The sequence below is a fragment of the Gossypium raimondii genome, chromosome 13 (assembly GCF_025698545.1).
Source record: "Gossypium raimondii isolate GPD5lz chromosome 13, ASM2569854v1, whole genome shotgun sequence".
NCBI lineage: Eukaryota > Viridiplantae > Streptophyta > Magnoliopsida > Malvales > Malvaceae > Gossypium > Gossypium raimondii.
The window spans coordinates 4,727,501-4,747,202 of record NC_068577.1 but is presented as its reverse complement, the minus strand read 5'-3'; the positions used below and the strand labels follow the sequence as shown (position 1 = coordinate 4,747,202).

The 19,702-nt window shown below is 36.1% G+C and overlaps 1 protein-coding gene and 7 non-coding genes across 31 annotated transcripts in view; 7 read left to right on the top strand and 1 right to left on the bottom strand.

Annotated features, from left to right (window-relative positions):
• Positions 1 to 12,095: 12,095 nt before the first annotated feature.
• Positions 12,096 to 12,167, top strand: TRNAP-AGG (transfer RNA proline (anticodon AGG)). The gene has a single exon. It is a non-coding gene; the product is annotated as a tRNA-Pro (tRNA).
• Positions 12,168 to 12,980: 813 nt separating this feature from the next.
• TRNAP-UGG (transfer RNA proline (anticodon UGG)) lies at positions 12,981 to 13,052 on the top strand. The gene has a single exon. It is a non-coding gene; the product is annotated as a tRNA-Pro (tRNA).
• Positions 13,053 to 14,247: 1,195 nt separating this feature from the next.
• Positions 14,248 to 19,702, bottom strand: part of LOC105782597 (uncharacterized) — a 33,959-nt gene continuing 28,504 nt past the window's right edge. For 10 of the 24 annotated variants that reach the window (XM_052626503.1, XM_052626509.1, XM_052626502.1 and 7 more), the window contains 3 exons: positions 17,629 to 17,951; positions 17,482 to 17,521; positions 14,248 to 15,025 (listed from right to left, as the gene is read on the bottom strand). In XM_052626503.1, the coding sequence (XP_052482463.1) occupies positions 17,802 to 17,951 (150 nt within the window). In that variant the 3' untranslated portion in view covers positions 14,248 to 15,025; positions 17,482 to 17,521; positions 17,629 to 17,801. The remainder of the gene's footprint in view (positions 15,026 to 17,481; positions 17,522 to 17,628; positions 17,952 to 19,702) is intronic. The other 14 variants (XR_008192811.1, XR_008192812.1, XR_008192814.1 and 11 more) reach the window with 10 other exon arrangements.
• On the top strand, positions 14,576 to 14,647 carry TRNAP-UGG (transfer RNA proline (anticodon UGG)). The gene has a single exon. It is a non-coding gene; the product is annotated as a tRNA-Pro (tRNA).
• Positions 15,324 to 15,395, top strand: TRNAP-AGG (transfer RNA proline (anticodon AGG)). Its single transcript has one exon. It is a non-coding gene; the product is annotated as a tRNA-Pro (tRNA).
• TRNAP-AGG (transfer RNA proline (anticodon AGG)) lies at positions 16,270 to 16,342 on the top strand. The gene has a single exon. It is a non-coding gene; the product is annotated as a tRNA-Pro (tRNA).
• On the top strand, positions 18,527 to 18,598 carry TRNAP-UGG (transfer RNA proline (anticodon UGG)). The gene has a single exon. It is a non-coding gene; the product is annotated as a tRNA-Pro (tRNA).
• On the top strand, positions 19,335 to 19,406 carry TRNAP-AGG (transfer RNA proline (anticodon AGG)). Its single transcript has one exon. It is a non-coding gene; the product is annotated as a tRNA-Pro (tRNA).

Here is a 19,702-nt window from a genome sequence, read left to right as displayed (position 1 = left end):
ATATACAATATATATATATAAATGTTATAAAATGCAGGTGCGTGCATATAGGTAGATAATAAAAATAATTAAAAGATGGACCAAAACGAATTAAAAATTAAAATAAGGGAGAAAATCCGCAATAAACAAAACACCCAAATCGAACGCTCGAGCAACACTGGGGGACTGAAAGGGAAATTAATCCCAACCCCAAAACGCTGCGCAACGTGGGATCGAATTGCAGCAAAAATTAAAATCTGTGACCCAATTTAAAAAAGGATAAAATCGGATTTAATTGAAACGCATCGCAAAAGAAGGGGACCAAACGCGCAAATATACCACTAAGGGGTAGGACGCGCGGACCCTGCCTGCGGGTCGGGTCAACGCGCGGACCCTACCCCTGAAAACGGCGCCGTTTCAGTGATGCTATTTAAAACTGTTTTCTAACAAAAAAAACATTTGAAACAGAATGAAAAAATTTAAAAAACCCCAAATGCTCTGCTAGGGTTTTCAATCCCTAGCCTTTGCATGCTGCTCATCAACCTCCCACCCAAAGCTCAGATGATGGCCGAGATGGTGGTGGCTCGACGACCTCATTGAATAGGTAAGCTTTTTCTTTCTTTTTTTTGTTATTTTAGGTGAAACAAAATGAAAATAAAAGAAAATAAAAGAAATAAAAAAATGAACTGAAATAAACGATGAACACTACCAAAGTAAAAAAAAACCTTCGAAAAAAAGCAAGTTTGATCTGTATTTCCCTCTATTTTCTTGTCTCCTTTTACACTAAAATCCCCCCCATTTACATGATTTAAATCGGCCTTTAAATAGCCAAAAAAGACAATAAAATAAACAAAAAATCCTCTCTTCAATATTCGTTGCGTTTTTTACTGTTACTCTGTTATTGCTGCGTTGTACGTCCCCTTTTTTCGCAGGTCCGGTGGCCGTAGAGTGCGCCCGTACGTGGAGGCACGATTCTGGCGGAGGGGACCCTGGCCCCGAGTCGTACGGCGATTGGAATTCTGGCGGCCGTCACTAGGGTTTCCTGACCCTTTCTCTGTTGTTGATTTCGGGCTTGGGATAGTTTGGACTAATAATTGGGCTTATTTATTTGCTTGGGCCCGAGCATTATTGGGCTTGTACAGTTGCCCCTCTTTGCTCATTGTCGTGTAACAAGAATAGAGCAAAGACTAAAAGCCCAATTGTGCCCGGTCTTACTGAGCCTCGCCTTCTTCAGTGCTTTTCTTCTTCAAGTAACCACATTCCCTCCTACTGCATCTTCAGAGGTATAGGAACTGGTGCTTCGATCCACTCCACTGCAACGTCAGGGAGATAAGATTTGTACCTTGTAACTTCTCAAAAGAACAAAATTTGCTATATTTAGTCTGCTCCACTGCAACTTCAGGGAGATAAGACTTGTAGCTTCAACTTATTCTGCTGCAACTTTAAAGATAAGTCTAATATGATCTGCTCTACTGCAACTTCAGAGAGACAAGATCTCTCATTTTAATCTACTTCACTGCGATATCAGGGAAATAGGATAACTGGCTTCAATGTACTCTACTGTAACCTCAGGGAGGTAAAATCCACCATCTTCGATTTGCTCCACTACTGCTTAGGGAGATAAGATCTGTAATCTTCAATTTATTCCACTGTTGCTGAGGGAGATAGAATTATTGGCTTCAATGTACTCCACTGTAACCTCAGGGAGGTAAAATCCACCATCTTTGATCTTCTCCACTACTGCTTAGAGAGGCAAGATCTAAAATCTTCAATCTATTCCACTGCTGTCCAGGGAAGTAAAATTACTGGCTTCAATGTACTCCACTGTAACCACGAGGAGGTAAAATCTGTCGTCTTTAATCTGCTCCACTACTGCTTAGGGAGACAAGATCCAAAATCTTCAATCTATTCCACTGCTGCCCAGGGAAGTAGAATTATTGGCTTCAATGTACTCCGCTGTAACCACAGGGAGGTAAAATCCACCATCTTTGATCTACTCCACTACTGCTTAGGGAGGCAAGATCTGAAATCTTCAACCTGCTCCACTGTCTCCGAGGGAGGCGAGGTTGGTGTCTTCGATCTGCTTCACTTTCGATGCAGGAAGGCAAGATCTGTTATCATCACTGGTCTGTTCTCTGGGGAACATGACTTGTATAATGAATTTTATGAACCTAATTATGCCTAGTGATTAGGATGTCATGATCAGAATAAATCAAATGGTCCTAACTAGACATGTATGAATGACATTTGAATGAATGCAGAATGTCATGAAAATGACATTTTAACGCTTGGGTTATTATTACTCCAAGTTTATTAAGGTTTCATCACTAATGTGTTATAACACCTTCTTGCTCAGCTGGCGTCTCCAAAGAAACACTTAGTCAGATTGCCCCATTGTAACCTTCAAAGTTTAATACACTGGGATGCAAAAATTTGTACCATCTTTCTATTGTTGTAAACCAAGATGTAAAAGATTTGGCCTTTTCTCAATCCTCTGCTATCATAATTCAATGATACAGGATGTGAAACTCTTTAGTCTCTTACACCCTTCCCAGGGTGTTGTACCAAATGCTGATGCACAAATGAAGAAATCTTCTCCAAGAACAACTTCTTCTTATTATTCGGTGATCATTGCTTGCTTGTTCATTGAAGCTTTGTCACCAACACGACATCTTGCCATTTTGATCAATTTTAGACAGCAAAAACTCAAAAGGATAGTCTTTAATTTAGACTCTTCTTTATCAGATTTCCAACCTAGTGCATTCTAAACAATAGTCCTGTTTAATGTTCCTATATTATTCAGAGACTTCTAGAGTAATATGCAAAACTTCCCTTGTGAAAATTTTATTAGTCCATTAATCATTGTTCTAATGCAACATGCTTGCAAAAAAAAATCATAACAATGGGTAGGAATAGAATTGATTTAGAGCATGGCTCTGAAATGAATAAGTTGTCAAAGGCAATAAAGATAAATGACAAAGAAATGTGTATCTTGGAAATGAATGAAGTGTTCCAAGAATAACAAAAATGGTATAAGGATTAGGTGCCCCAGATATCGCAGCTTGAACTTCTCTGTACAGACTTTCTGAAGACCATTCTGAGTTTAACATGTGTTTAGGAGATCTACCATACTCTATCGATGCCTCAAGATGTCGCATACCCTTTCCTGCTGATTCTGGTATAGCAAGACCACTGCATATCCCATTCTGATCAGTATTTGAGCTGCTCTGATTACTTCATGCCCCATTCTGATCAATATTTGAGCCGCCCTTTTCGGGTTTTCAACTCAAATCCCCTTTGGTCTAAGGCGCCCTTTGCGAGTTTTCGCCTTAGCCTCTCTATTTTTTTTTTCAAGGCTCCCTGGTCTCTTTTTTTTTTGACTCAAAGAGCCCCTTTGTAGGGTTTCACCTTGGCCTTTTTTTTTACTCAAAGCGCCCTTTGTAGGCTTTCACATTGGTCCCACCTTTTAGGAAAAGTACTTCCGAACGGAATTTAAGTTTTCAGAGCTTGGAAAATCTTTACCATCCATCTTACTCCGGATCAAAATTTTCCCCATAAAAGGCTTTCTTTATGACATAGGGACCCTCTTAATTTGGCATCCATCTTCCTCTAAAATCCTTTTGTATAGGAAGGATTTGCTCCCCCTTGTGAAATTTTCTAAGACGAGCCTTCGGGTCTTCCTCTTAGGATAAAATGTATAGAAATGACAATTCGAATTCAATGAGTAAAGCTATGATAAGCCAAAGAGGAGGATATTGCCCCAGCAAAGAAAGTTTACTGCATCGTTCATAGCATCAATGTTGAACCTACTACCCATTTCTGACATCATGCTGTTATTCAGATTACAAGCTAGTGCTTAACCCGAGCATATCTGGGTATGACCATGTGAAGACATCATTGAATTCTTGGGGTAACTCCTATAAGGTCCCGCCGCGTCTTTGTGGTCATGTCAATTCCAATCTTCACCAAGCTCACAATTTCTGATAATTCATTGTGATGTAGAATCTGTCTATCCTCTTATTCTATCACCCTCCTCAAGTTTAGAGATAAGCTACAATCTATGTCATCTTCAAAGTCATGAGATCCCTCTAAACACATGTCTCACTCAAAAGGAAATTTTGGGCCTGTAGCAGCGTCACTCATGACATTGATATCTGGGGACCCATAGTGGGTACCAAAGAATATACAAAAGAATGTATGAATAATATGAATGAACGAATGAAGGATTTGGCAGAAAAAATCCAAAAGAAAGAAGAAAACGTAAAGACTGAAAGAACATTTGCTCAAAGATGATTGCAATAATGTATTTATTAAAATAATAATATCCAGACGTGAGCCTATTTCACAAAGAAATTCTTATTGCTTCTAGGCTGAAAGTAAAAAATGTGTTCTGAACATTACTCCAACAGACTCTAAATAATATAGGGGTTTCCTCTACAGTCCCATTATTTAGAACACCTCTAAGGCGAATATCTAACAAGGATCCTTTTAACTGTGTCTACAAATATGGCATCGATATACATTGCAGTCCCTCCATCCTCAATCATGATTGGGCAACGGATTTTCTGCACCTGATGAGTCACCCAACTTAACAACACCCATGTTGATGAGTTTTTCAACTAGCTTTTTGAAGGTAATGCAATTCTCAATTGAGTGCCCTGTAATTCCCGCATGGTAGTCACACTGTGCGTTCGCATCATACCACTTGGGATACGAAGGTTGTGGAGGTTTTAAGTAATGAGGAGCAACAACATGCGCTTTGAACAAGCTTTGATACAACTCCTTATATGACATCGGAATTGGTGTGAACTGGAGCTTCTCGGTACCTGGTTTCACTCCAGATTCTTGTCTTAATGAACCTTGTTGGTTAATAGCCACCTTTCCTGGTTGACTCACAGTAACTGGTTTGGAATAACTCGTGTTGTTCACTTCATTTTCTCTTTTCCTTGAGACTGACCTCTTGTTACTCTCCTCTGCATCAATTTTCCCACTCCTGATGGCATTCTCAATCATCTCACCATTCATGATTATGTCAGGAAAGCTTTTTGTGGCACTTCCTAGCATATGTGTAATGAACGGTGCCTTGTGGTGTTAATGAACAACATGGTCATTTCCTTTTCCAGAGCGGTGGTGAACTTGATCGCGACTTCCTCCATCTCTCATGCGTCGCTGAAGCTTTCACTCGGCTTTTCTCCATGTTCGAAGGGTGATTCGTCAGAGCCATGTCGTCCACATGACTATATTATTTCATGAACGATTGTGCCAAGTCCCTCCATGATCCAATCGTGGCACGACTCAACTGATTGTACCATTTGGATGCTGCCCCAGTAAAGCTGTCTTGGAAACAGTGTATCAGGAGTTGGTCATTGTTAACATAACCCGTCATTCGCCTGCAGAACATGGTGATGTGAGCTGCTGGGCAGCTTGTCCCATTGTACTTCTCGAATTCAGGCATCTTAAACTTATGAGGGAGAACAAGATCTGGCACCAAACTCAGCTCTTTTGCGTCAATGCCTCGATAACTTTCAGTGACTTCCATCGCTTTGAACTTCTCCTCGAGCCACTTGCATCGATCCTCTAACTGTTTCGGTAATTCCACCTTTATTCTTTCTTTCTCAGCCACTTCGTCAAAGTCCGGAATGGCAGGGTTTACAGGGTTGTTTTCGGGATTAAAACCCAGCCCAGTTTGGAAGCTCGAAACACTAGCTCGAAATTGCTGAGGTGTGATGGTGACAGTAGATTTGCGCGGGTATTCAGCTTGAGTTCGCTCATGTGGAGGGGTGAAACCTGGAGGATAGAAAAGTTCATCATCATTTCCCTCATCGACATCTGTCATGGAGCCCTTCCCTTTGTCACCTCCCTTAGTTATCAGTCGGGTTAACCTTGCCACTATATCCTCTTGAGATTCTCGCATCTTCTCAGTCATTTCTTGCTTCATCTTGTCTAACCGCTCCTGCATCTGTATCTGAAGTCAGTCCTGTATCTCCTTTTGACATTGCTCGAGTTTTTCTAATCTCTGATCCATATTTTTCGTCTTTGCCCGAGTGTCATATCGGTGTTGGGTTGGTTGGTTGGTTTCCAGGTTAACTGAGCAATGATTTTAATCAATTAGGATCATTTAGAGGTGTTTAATGCATATGATGCAATGAAATGCAAATGCATGAAATGAATGCAAAAAGAGACGTTGATTCTTGGTTCAATTCTATTAGAACAACTTTACTAGAAAACAAATCTCTTTACATAAAGCAGATATATATATACGGCTTTGCCCTCATACTCCAAGCGAAGATATCTTCTCCTTCTTCATCTGGATGCTAAGATAAATCTTGTGAATTCTTCAAAATAGATGTCTCTTCTATCTCCATTTTACTTGATCCGGGCCGTGCTTCGTTGTTCCTTTATCGTCGTGATGCTCGTTGGCTTCCCTTAAAAAGAAGTTCAGCGGCTCTCGAATAATCTTCATCAGCTTGAGTCTTCGGGCAACGGAGCCATGGTTATGTAGTCCTCCATTAAACTATCATCTTCCTCTTGTTGTGTTTTCTCGGAACATATTCGGGCAACCGTATTATTTTCCACTTTATCAATAAACCCATTTCCTTATGACAAGCTCTCTATTAACAACCGAACGTGAATCAACACCTCTTTTATGATGAAAATGCAATGCAATCATGAAGTCATGCAATCAAAACAAAATGCAACAAGTTAGTATCAGGTATAAACATTAAATCCAATATAAGCAAGAAATAATAAAAACTCCTAGTCAGGTATCTCCTAAGGTTTAGAGTACTTCTACCTAAGGTAAGTTCCTAAAGCTCACTATATGAGGTTTAGTTTCTAGAGTAAAGGTACCCGAACCAGCAGATTCCTCGATCCTCACCCATTATAGGCTCATGAGGATCAAGTTCAGCTCAGGGGGATACATTTCCCTATGGCTGCACGGAGATGAAAATCTCACGAAGACATAGGTACGGATGTATCCCGAAAGCGGTCCACTACCCTGCACGGAGGTGAAAACCTCACGAAGGACTAGTTTCTCGCTCCCACTTAAAGGGTAAAATGCAAAAATGTAAATGCAAAGTGACCAATCATACCAAGATGAAAAATCAATAAATACGAAGGGAACTCATAAATTTTTTAAAAACTTTTGATTTTCGACACAAAGACAAATATAATCAGTTTATGGCTCGACTCTCTAAATGTCCCCAGTGGAGTCGCCAAGCTGTCGAAACCGTTTTTTGAAAACAAAAATTTAAGTTGTCGATTTTTAAAAAAAATAAAACTGGAGTCGCCACTGATCCTTTATTAAGGTGTGACCGGCCCACCTCAAAAATCATTTTGGTCTGCGAATTTTGAAAACAGGTTCGGAGTCGATTCACATACGAGGAAGGGTTAGCACCCTCGTAACGCCCAAAATCGGTACCAAATTGACTATTTAATGTCTTTGTGTCGAAAGTTAAAAAAGATTTTAAAATAAGCTTGAATGATGGAATTTGAAAAAGGATAATCAATTGTTCAAGTCATGTAAAGAAATCGAGTCCCAATACGTTAGGGTACAATTCCTCATAATCCCCGAACTTTGAATATCACTTTTATTTTATGTGAAGATCTTCATTTTGAGAAAGTAATATGCCACACCCAATACGTTAGGGCGCAACAAGTTAAGTTCCCAAAAATGATTTTTATATTCATGCATTTTGAATAAAGAATATTCTCAGTTATTTAAGATTAACAAAGAAAATCAGAACCCAATACGTTAGGGCTCAATTTCCCTCGAAAATCCCAAACTTCGAATATTACTTTTATTCAAAAAAACCTTTGAATCAAGAAAATAACTTCGATGTATGGTTAAAACCAAACTATATTTTCAAAAAGGGTATGTTAAAAATTAATGTACAATATGATACAAAACTTTAATGTAAAATATATATGAATATGTATTTACAATACATATACAAGTACAATATACAAGCAAATTCGAAAATATGAGTGGCATACTTAACACATAAATATAAGTGTACATATAAAAGGTAAGTGAAGAAATATATACAACAAACTTATAATAATTTCTAAAAATATGCATGTATATATGTAATGAAAACTGTACAAATAAAATAAAAACATGTAGATGTGTATACATTTTCAAAAAGTAAGAAAATGTATTAATATATATATATATATATATATATATATATATAAAATATAAAGTATAATAAAGTAAAAAAATGAAAATGTATGTATATGTATATATTTACAAAATAGAAAAATAAAATGTATAAGTATATATACATATATTCACAAAGTATGTATATATAAATATATATTTATGAAAATAAAACGTATATGTATGTATATAAATTATTAAGTACATAGAAAAGAATATAAAAATATGGATATATAAAATTAAAATATATGTGTGTATAATATATATATATATATATATATATATATATATATATGAATGTAAAAAAATCAAAGTATATGTATATACATTTACTAAAGGAATAAAGAGGAAAAAAAGTATATATATACTAAAATGTTTGTATGTACAAAATATATGTATGTATTTATAAAAGTTTAAATATATATATATGTATAAAACTTTGCAAATAAATAATAATAACATATAACATATATAAAACATTTAAAATATATACAATATATATATATATATAAATATTATAAAATGCAAAAGTGCATATAGGTAGATAATAAAAATAATTAAAAGATGGACCAAAACGAATTAAAAATTAAAATAAGGGAGAAAATCCGCAATAAACAAAACACCCAAATCGAACGCTCGAGCAACACTGGGGGACTGAAAGGGAAATTAATCCCACCCCCAAACGCAGCTGCTGACGTGGGACCGAATTGCAAAGAAAATTAAAATCATGACCCAATTTAAAAAGGATAAAATCGGATTTAATCAAACGCATCGCAAAAGAAGGGACCAAACGCGCAAATATACCACTAAGGGGTAGGACGCGCGAACCTCGCTCATGGGTCGGGTCAACGCGCGGACCCTACCCCTGAAAACGGCGCCGTTTCAGTGATGCTATTTAAAACTGTTTTCTAACAAAAAAAACATTTGAAACAGAATGAAAAAAAAATTTTAAAAAACCCCAAATGCTCTGCTAGGGTTTTCAATCCCTAGCCCTTTGCACCGCCGTTCATCAACCTCCCCACCCAAAGCTCCGATGACGGCGGAGATGGTGGTGGCTCGACGACCTCGCCGAATAGGTAAGCTTTTTCTTTCTTTTTTTTTTGTTATTTTAGGTGAAACAAAATGAAAATAAAAGAAAATAAAAAGAAATAAAAAAAATGAACAGAAATAAACGATGAACACTACCAAAGTAAAAAAAAACCTTCGAAAAAAAGCAAGTTTGATCTGTATTTCCCTCTATTTTCTTGTCTCCTTTTACACTAAAATCCCCCCCCCCATTTACATGATTTAAATCGGCCTTTAAATAGCCGAAAAAAGACAATAAAATAAACAAAAAATCCTCTCTTCAATATTCGTTGCGTTTTTTACTGTTACTCTGTTATTGCTGCGTTGTACGTCCCCTTTTTTCGCAGGTCCGGTGGCCGTAGAGTGCGCCCGTACGTGGAGGCACGATTCTCGCGGAGGGGACCCTGGCCCCGAGTCGTACGGCAATTGGAATGCTGGCGGCCGTCACTAGGGTTTCCTGACCCTATCTCTGTTGTTGATTTCGGGCTTGGGATAATTTGGACTAATAATTGGGCTTATTTATTTGCTTGGGCCCGGGCATTATTGGGCTTGTACACGCATCATAACGTACCACACCACACTCAATCGCCCATCCAAACCCATCTATAATCTCTCTTTTAAAAGAAAAAAAAACTTCAATTTAAAATTTAAAAATCGAGAGATTTCTTGTTGGTATAAATATGAAGCAGTGCTTTCAGCACGTGGCTTTTAGGTGGTGGCTTTTAATGAACAAACAAGCATGACTGTTGGAAGTGGCATATCAATTTATGAATAAACTATTAAGGCTTAGACCAAACGTTATTTATTATTGTGAACCGACCAGATTTGATTTTGTTATACCAATTGACCCAGAGGGTCCACAATTAAATTACGTGCCCCAAAAACCACAAGCCAACCTAATCGTTGGCTTAATAATAATAACTAAATTACATAGTGAATTAGCTGAAGAAGACAGACAGTGAGACGGGTGATATGTTTAAAGATTTCGGCAATGACCAAATTGATACTTGGTTAAATTCTTTGATATGAATGTTGGATGCGAATGCTTTAAGAAAAATAAAAAGCCTCAACAACATAACATAGAAAATGGGTAAAGTAGGAGGCTATTGAGAGAAGAAAAACAAGATTTTCAGCTACATGGCAAGGAATTCTCAATCCGCATTGTATTAGTTTTTATTATGAATTGGTAAATTATGAGATTGGGAATCATATTTTTTGGTTCAAGTTAAATAAATTTGAGTTATTGTTTCTTTAAAATCAAATTGGGTATTCAATAAACATATTAATTCTGACTTTAAACTTAAATTTAATCCGGTTATCTTAAAATCGGAGCTAGGTAAAGTTAAACCTTTAATTAAATACATAAAAAGCAAAGTTCTTTCATCTTTTTTTTTTCTTCTTTAAAACTCAAACTCAAGAATTTGCTCAAGACAGGGAGTTTCATATAATAATAAATCTTTTAATTACCATCTTCCCTCAATCTGCAAATTGTTGTTATTTATTAGTTAGTCATTGTTATAGATTGGAAGCATATAGACATGAAATTTAGGACCAAAACAATGCCAAAAAAGCTAAATAGGGTTCCAACCCAAAGTGAAATTGTCTATCGTTTGCTAAATAGGATTGCACGAACAAATGTTTTCTCTAACAGGTGATCATAAGTAACTTATCGAATAAGGATTCATACTTTATCACTATTAGTTGAAGCCTTGATTCAAGGGACTTGTCAATTGATTGGCAAGGCTTATCAAGTTGATTTTATTCTGCTGGTCGGCACCATATGTAGGAGGCACATTTTCTTTGTGAGTGTGCGACTTTGGATGCTAGGAAATCGGATAATCTTGTTCAATTTACTTATTATCTGTTTTTATTTATTCTTTTGTTTGAGATTTTCGTATTCTTGTCTAGTATTGAAGAACTTTCTTGCGCAATATTGAACTTTAACTAATAGAGACGTGTTGATTTTGATTGATATCCTAAGTTAGATTTTTCAAACATAAAATTGTTGTGTTCGAACTACAATTGTTTCTATTGTTTTCTTCTCCATATTGCTTTTTATTTTATGAACTTAAAAGTTTTTATTCTATCACACGTTAAATTCGACATTATTAATGAAAATCTTACATTCCCTAATCACATAATTCAACATTACCTCAAGCTAATAATATGATATTACCAAGAATGTCAAGCTTCGTAATTTAATGATCATTTTAGACTTAATTTTTTAATTAATGTGACAATTCTACTTTATTTTAATGACTTCAATCTATTTTCACTACAACTAAAATGAAAATTATAATAAATACTAATTAATTAAACCCTCCAATTCTTCTATATGCTTTTTCGAATAAAATTTTAACTATATTTTCTATTCATCGTTTGTCTATTAAATTAAATTTTATGGAACATTATCTTTTCTGTTTTCGTTCATTAATTATTATTTTAAGTAAAAAATCATTATGTAATTACTTATTATATGTTTCTATTCACGTGTATTTTATCAAATTACCTCAAAATAAAATAAAATAACGTTTTTAACTTTAATAACATTGCATACACCTGAATTATTATGTAAATGAACGTTTAGTTAATTTTTTAAAATTTAAAAATATATATACATTATTTTTAAAAATAATTAAAATTAGAAAAATATTTTATTTAAAAATTAATTAAGTGCTTATATGCTACCTACTTGGCAATTCACATGTATGACACATCATCAAAGTTTAAAAATATTAACTTTTTCATCAATTTTGAGATGATTTGACAAAAAATACAAGTTCATTCATTAAAAGAGAGAAAAAAAATTAAATACAGAGCTAATTTTTATTTTTTGGGGTGAGGTTGGAAGAGAATGAAATTGAAAACTGGAACTGATACAGAGCGACATGGGCATTTGGTCTAGTGGTATGATTCTCGCTTAGGGTGCGAGAGGTCCCGAGTTCAATTCTCGGAATGCCCCAATCATACTGTTTCCTTTTTTTATCTTACCATAGAACCAGCTTCTAAAACTAGAATAAAATAGAAGCTTATCTGAGAAGATGAGGACTTTTCCAGTGAATAAGAAATAAACTATGCCATTTTCTAAAGTTCATTTTTTTGCGCCTTTAATCTTATAGTCAGAAAAATCTGAGATCTGCAACAAATAAACAGAACTTCAGGCTAGCTGCGCCATGGCCGCATTCACTAATTGCTTCTGCAGTTTTGTTTTAGAACCCTTTTTGAAGTTCAAATCAAAAGATTTAATTCCTAAGACCCAAAACTTGCAAACTATCTCTCGCACTAATAAGCCATTCACCAAAGGTCAAAACAAGTTTCAACCCTAACTTCACCTAAATTACAAGAAAGACTTCACAGTTTACAGTAGTTAGCATCCCTTGCACGTATAAAAGTTTATAGCTATGTTCTTCAGCTTGGGTATATATCCGACACGGGTATGATTAGTGTTTTCTAAGTTTTTCCATGTATTTGGAAGATCTTCGAAGATCACATTGCCATATCGGAGTGCTGGGACACTGGTACATCAAGAAAAACAAAGAGTCCGACCAACCTTGGCCTAATAATAGCACTCATCCTTCAGAGCCTTGCAGAGAAAATGCTTTTAGGACATGTAACCTGATTAGCAATTCCCGCAAAACAGCTAATGGACGTGTTACTGGATGCTCCTCTAAACAACTCGGAAGCACTTCACCCTAATTCCACTAGCAGAAAAGCCCACAAACAATCCAGTTCTTACTTTGGCTATATAAAAGCCAACATCACATAGAACAAGATTGGGCATTTGGTCTAGTGGTATGATTCTCGCTTTGGGTGCGAGAGGTCCCGAGTTCGATTCTCGGAATGCCCCAAAAATGCCTTATCTGCTTTTTGATCTGCCATAACTCACACATGGAATGGAAACATATTTGGGTAGAAGGTTAAAACACAAGTCTTTATTGCTTAAGAGGCAAAGGTGGCGTCAAACTCTAACAGGGAACTATAACTTTAGTACAATAAAAGCAAGAGAAGAGGCTCATGTGGTATTTTTGCCTATTGAGAGTTAATAAGGATCTCAGAAACTCATGGAAAATACTAAACATTTTAAACACAAAGTTTAGCATTTGGTCTAGTGGTATGATTTTCACTTAGGGTGCGAGAGGTCCTTAGTTCAGTTCTACCCACCCCCTTTCCTTGAACTTTCCTTAATTTTAAATATATGATCAGAGAATCAGCTTGTAAACATCAGATCTATTTGTTTCCTCACAAGTTCCTTTGTAATGAATAAAAATAAATAAATAGATTGTGCCCTTTTCAAAAGTAAACTGTTGATCTTAAAGCTATCCACAAAGTCAACTTTAACAAAAACATCAGATCTATTTGTTTTCTGACAAGATTCCTTTGTAATGAGTAAAATAATTAGATTGACCCATTTTCAAAAGTTTAAAGTATTTTGTTGTTGATCTTAAAGCTATTCCACAAAAAGGACAGGTTAAAATATTTTACTGAAGATGCCTATCTATAGTGCACCCAAAAACATAGAGCTAAAGAGGCAAAGTAATTTTTCCTCTTTTCTGAGTGAATTCCTATCTTCTGCATCTGCTAAAACTACTTTTATTTCTTTTTTCCTGATCCAACTACCAGACTATATACCATGTAAGCTAGCTATACCCCTTCCCTAAACACCCACTGCCTCCTTTGGAGGTGGGATTCAGACCTGCATACTTTTTTAATAACCAAACAATTTTACCAGCTAAATTAATATCTAATGACTTTCATAACCAGCTTGAAAAGTTTACCGTAATTAGGTTTTTACTAGCTGCCTAGTGGTTTCATAATTTCAATTTTTATACTGTTTTGAAATATAAATCAAAATACTCTAATGTCCAAGTACAGTAATTAACAAAGCACTGATTCAGCAGTCAGACTATTCATGGTTAAAAGAAATTTATAAAATTTAGGCGATTCATTACCTATAGATGTTCTGGCCTCTCGAGGGATCCATATTCTGAATTAATAACTACAAACAGCTATTATATATATATATATATATATAGATAAGAAAGTTGTAACCTGGTACTAATGCAATTTCAAAAGCCCTTAGCATCCAATTATAGCAGGCCAATGATACATTGAACCACATAAAAAGTGAGAGATCTGAAAATTCTGGTCTTCTATGAATGGGTCTACCAACAGTTAATAGGAGTTTAATAACCAGTTCCTAGCTGCCTGATTGCCCAAGAAGTTCATCTTTCAACCATTGGTGTGAGTACCAAGGTAGTAGTCAAATAGCAGAACAATTTGCTCAGAAGTCAGCAGATAAACATCAAAACTTGGCACAATTTGAAAAAAAGAGCTAATAGCTAAACCAAATTCAGTTAAACATTCAAGATTGGGCATTTGGTCTAGTGGTATGATTCTCGCTTTGGGTGCGAGAGGTCCCGAGTTCGATTCTCGGAATGCCCCAATTCCTAGTTTCTTTTTATCTGGACTTCATCTTGAACTTTCTGCTAACATCAGTCGGTAATGAGGGGGCCATGAATACAAGGAACAGCCACACTATTCGTCTGCACTAACATCAGGAAACATTAGATCCCATAACCACTCAGAGAAAAGGCATCTCATACACATGGAAAGAAGACACATTTGAGGAGCAGGTTAAAACACAAGGAAGCCTCTCTTGAATTTGGCTTTGCAGGGCCCATGAATAAAACAACAAATCGTGATAAACTTTCAGCATAAGTCTGGTAGGCACATCTTTATATCACTTCATAATATTATTCCATGTATCATAAATTATCAAAACTCGAGGTCCACAAATCTTGTCTTCTAGTCGACCCAAATCTGAAAGTAAGAAGTATAAAGCATAAACAAACATCATTTCTATGCAACAAAAAGATCCCACCCAAATCCAAGGTCCAAGTTTTAAGAAGCAATGGTGGCATCAGACTCTAACAGGGGAACTATAACAGAATTACAACAAAAGCAAGGCACTAAAATCACTATAGCAAGGAAATTACACTAGGAGAACATCAAAAGCAAGAAAAGAAACAAGGGGCAGCTCATATGGGATTACCCATTTAGAGTTAATAGGACCCCAGAAACTGAAAAAAATACACTTGACATTGCAAGTATCAGAGTTGGGCATTTGGTCTAGTGGTATGATTCTCGCTTAGGGTGCGAGAGGTCCCGAGTTCAATTCTCGGAATGCCCCACCCTAGTTTATCCTTTTCCCCCTTAATTTCAAATATATGATCATTTAGAATGAAGTCTAAAAGTCAAATATCAGATCTCTCTTTTTCCTGACAAGATTCTTTTGCAGTGAGTAAAAAATAAATAGACTGCTGCCATTTTCAAAAGTTTATTGTTGAACCAACAAAGAACCTAAAAGGCAAAGTACTTTTCCACCTGTTTGAGTGAGTTCCCATATTCTCTATCTGCTAACACCGCTTTCATTTCTTTTTCCTGAATCAACTACAAGGCTATACTGTGGGGTAGATCGCAACTTACCTCAACCCCAACCAGCTTGAAATGTTTATTAGGACATTATTTAGCGATTAGATTTCTACTAGCTGCCTACTTGTTAAGCAATTTCATTGTTTAAATTATTTTGAAGCATAAATCAAAATATTCAAATGTCTAATTACAATAACTAGCAAAGTACTGGCTTTAGATGTCAGACTCTTCAAACTTAAAACAAATTTAGGGTACGTTTGTTTCATTGAAAATGACTTACGAAAAATGCTTTCTGCATTATCTTCTGTTTGTTTCGTTGAAAACAACTTTGTCAATGGACAAAAACTTACATGTCAACAGAAAATAAGTTCCTTTTCCTATAAATTGACTAGCCCTTTTAAAAAGTGTAAGTCCTTTTCCAGAAAAGAACTAAAGTAATTCCGTTTTTATATAAAGCTTAACTTAAATCAAGCCCTTAGCATCCGATTGTAGCAGAAAATGATCAATGAACCGCATCAAAAGTGAGATTTGAAAATTTTAGTACTCCAAGAATGAGCCCATTGAAAGTTAATAGGAGTTCTAGGAGAAAAGATCTAGTAGCTACAAATCACACGTGAAGTATATTAAAAATTGAGCATTTGGTCTAGTGGTATGATTCTCGCTTAGGGTGCGAGAGGTCCCGAGTTCAATTCTCGGAATGCCCCAGCCATTTTTCCATTTTTTCCCTAATTTCAAATATATGATCAGAGGACCAACGGGAAGGTCAACTCTTTAAGTCACATCAGATCTATTTGTATCCTGAAAAGATTCTTTTGCAGTGAGTAAAAAATAAATAGATTGTTGAACAGCACAAATAAATAGAATTACTATGCACGTTGAAGAGCAGGTTCAGCTATTTTACTGGAGATGCCTATCTATATTCCAGCGAACCTAAAAGCAGAAGTACTTCTCCACCATTCTGAGAGTTCCCATCTTCTCTATCTGCTAACACTGCTTTCATTTCTTATTCCTGAATCAACTACCAGGCTATACTATGTGGGCTAGATCGCAACTTACCTCAACCCCACTCCCTCACCCTTTGCTGAAAGATATGATTCGGACCTACATCCTTATGCATAACCAAACACTTTTACCAGCTAAATTAAGTCCAGAGACTCTGATAACAAGCTTGAAATGTTTATTAGGGCATTAGATTTCTACTACCTGCTTAGTTGTTCAGCAATTTCATTTTATAAATTATTTTGAAGCATCAATCAAAATACGCTAATGTCTAACTACAACAACTAGAAAAGTACTGATTTAGCTGTCAGACTCATCATAGTTAAAAGAAATTTATAAAATTTACGAGATTTGTAAGCTAAAGAAGTTTCAGCCTCTAAGGGATCGACATAAGATGTAACCTGGAGCTAATGCAAAAAAGCCCTTAGCATCCAATTGTAGCAGACAATGATCATTGAACCACATTGAAAGTGAGAGATTTGAAAATTTTGGTATTCCAAGAATGAGCCCATTGAGAGTTAATAGGAGTTCTACGAGAAAACAATCTAATAGCTACAAACTAGACGTGAAGAATATCAGACATTGGGCATTTGGTCTAGTGGTATGATTCTCGCTTTAGTGCGAGAGGTCCCGAGTTCGATTCTCGGAATGCCCCAGCACTTTTTTCCTTTTGGTTATCTATATTATGTACTAAAATATTTTATTAGAGGAATCTGTACCAAAGTCAACTTTTAAGAACAAATATAGAACTTTATAGACTTAGATTGATACTTTTTCTAATAAGTTCCAAGAAATAAATTAGGCTCTATAAACTGTCTTAGCATGTCGACAAGCTAGCCTCATACCTGGAATAATGGTTGCAAGAAAATCGAGTTCTGCAGAACCCTGTGAAAATAATGGAATAAAGCAGTTAATCAACAATAACCAGTTTAGCGACAAAAAGGATGGAAAGAGGAAAGGCCAACAGAAAACAAATATTTCTCTTCCTTGACCTGAGTAAGAAGCAAGTCCATCTGTCAATCACAAGAACCAAGCTATAGTCCGTGCTATGGGCCTCATCCATTAGCTTCTCCTTTGACACCATTATGCCTTTAACCAAAGGTTAAAACAGGATTCCCACCAAGGTCAACAAAATTACAGATTGACTTTAGAGCTATAGTAGTAATCATCCTCGTCCAAAGAGAAAGGCTTCAGTAATCTTGCCTAACCTGTTTATTCCAATAGCAAAAAGCATCACAAACAACCTAGTCCCGATCACAGATTCAAAGATTTCATCAATAAATAACGGTATGCACCATTTCTTGAAAAGCGATGCCTACAAATGTAATCACAACATATTAGAGCAATAAATGAGCATTTGGTCTAGTGGTATGTTTCTAACATTGGGTGCAAGGGGTCCGGATTCAATTCTCAGAATGAAATAACATCTTAGACCAAAAAACAAAACGACCTCATTTTCTCTTTCTCTTTCTCTTTTTTGTGTGTGCACGCAATAACTATACTAAGCAGAGTGGCAAAGCACTGCAAAAGGCGCAAAACCAGGTGCACGTGGGATTGAAGAACCATTCCAGGATTCTTAGTAAAATTACCAAATGACTGTAGCAGCCAAAGTAGATAGCACCTCCACGTATTCTATCAGTAAAAGAGTTTGCTGTTCAGTTTACAAAGTCCAACAACGAAAAAGGTTATCAAGATGCAAAATTTAATAATTAGTTGACAGCTGCCCAATCGTCCAATAAGCTCATCCTTCAACCATTCGTTAGAGTACCAAGGTAGAAGTCACATAGCAGAACAATTTGCTAACAAGTCAGCAGACAAACATCAAAACTTAGCACAACCTTGAAGAAAAGAGCTGCTAACTAAAACAAATCTAGTAATACATCCAAGATAGGGCATTTGGTCTAGTGGTATGATTCTCGCTTTGGGTGCGAGAGGTCCCGAGTTCGATTCTCGGAATGCCCCAACTCCTTATTTGATTTTAGTTTTATCTTACAACTTGAAATATTGATCAAAAGAATCTAACCAGAAATCAAATTCGAAAGCACAATAAAAAAATTTATCAACTTCATCTTGATTTGCCACAACCTCCCATGGAATGAAGACACAATTGAGAAGCAGCTTAAAATAAAAAGAAGCCTCTCCTTAATTTGGCATGCAGCCCACACAAATAAAACAGCAAACCACGATAAACTTTCTGCAGAACTTTAAGCATAGCCAGCCTAATTGTCTGGTCAGCTCATCTTTATATCACTTTATCGTATCATTCTATGTATCATAAGTTTGTGGTAGATCTGGCTAGCCATCTAGCTATTAACCAAGCATTTACCTAATAAATAAATAATGTACAAATAAATTATCAAAACTCATGGTCCATAAATCTCGTTTGGTCCACCCAAATCTGAAAGCAAGAAATATAAAGCATAAACAAACATCATTTCTATGCTACAAAAAGATCCCATCCCAATCCAAGGTCCAAGTTTTAAGAGGCAATGGTGGCATCAGACTCTAACAGGGGAACTATAACAGAATTCCAACAAATTCAAGAGACGAAAATCACTATCGCAATTCGAAAGGAAATTATAATAGAAGTAAATCAAAAGCAAGAGAAGAAACAAGGACTGCTCATATCATGTTAACCAATGTGAATTAATAGGATCCTAGAAAGTAAAAAAAATATTTGAGTACAAACATCAAAATTGGGCATTTGGTCTAGTGGTATGATTCTCGCTTAGGGTGCGAGAGGTCCCGAGTTCAATTCTCGGAATGCCCCAGCCATTTTTCCATTTTTTCCCTAATTTCAAATATATGATCAGAGGACCAACGGGAAGGTCAACTCTTTAAGTCACATCAGATCTATTTGTATCCTGAAAAGATTCTTTTGCAGTGAGTAAAAAATAAATAGATTGTTGAACAGCACAAATAAATAGAATTACTATGCACGTTGAAGAGCAGGTTCAGCTATTTTACTGGAGATGCCTATCTATATTCCAGCGAACCTAAAAGCAGAAGTACTTCTCCACCATTCTGAGAGTTCCCATCTTCTCTATCTGCTAACACTGCTTTCAT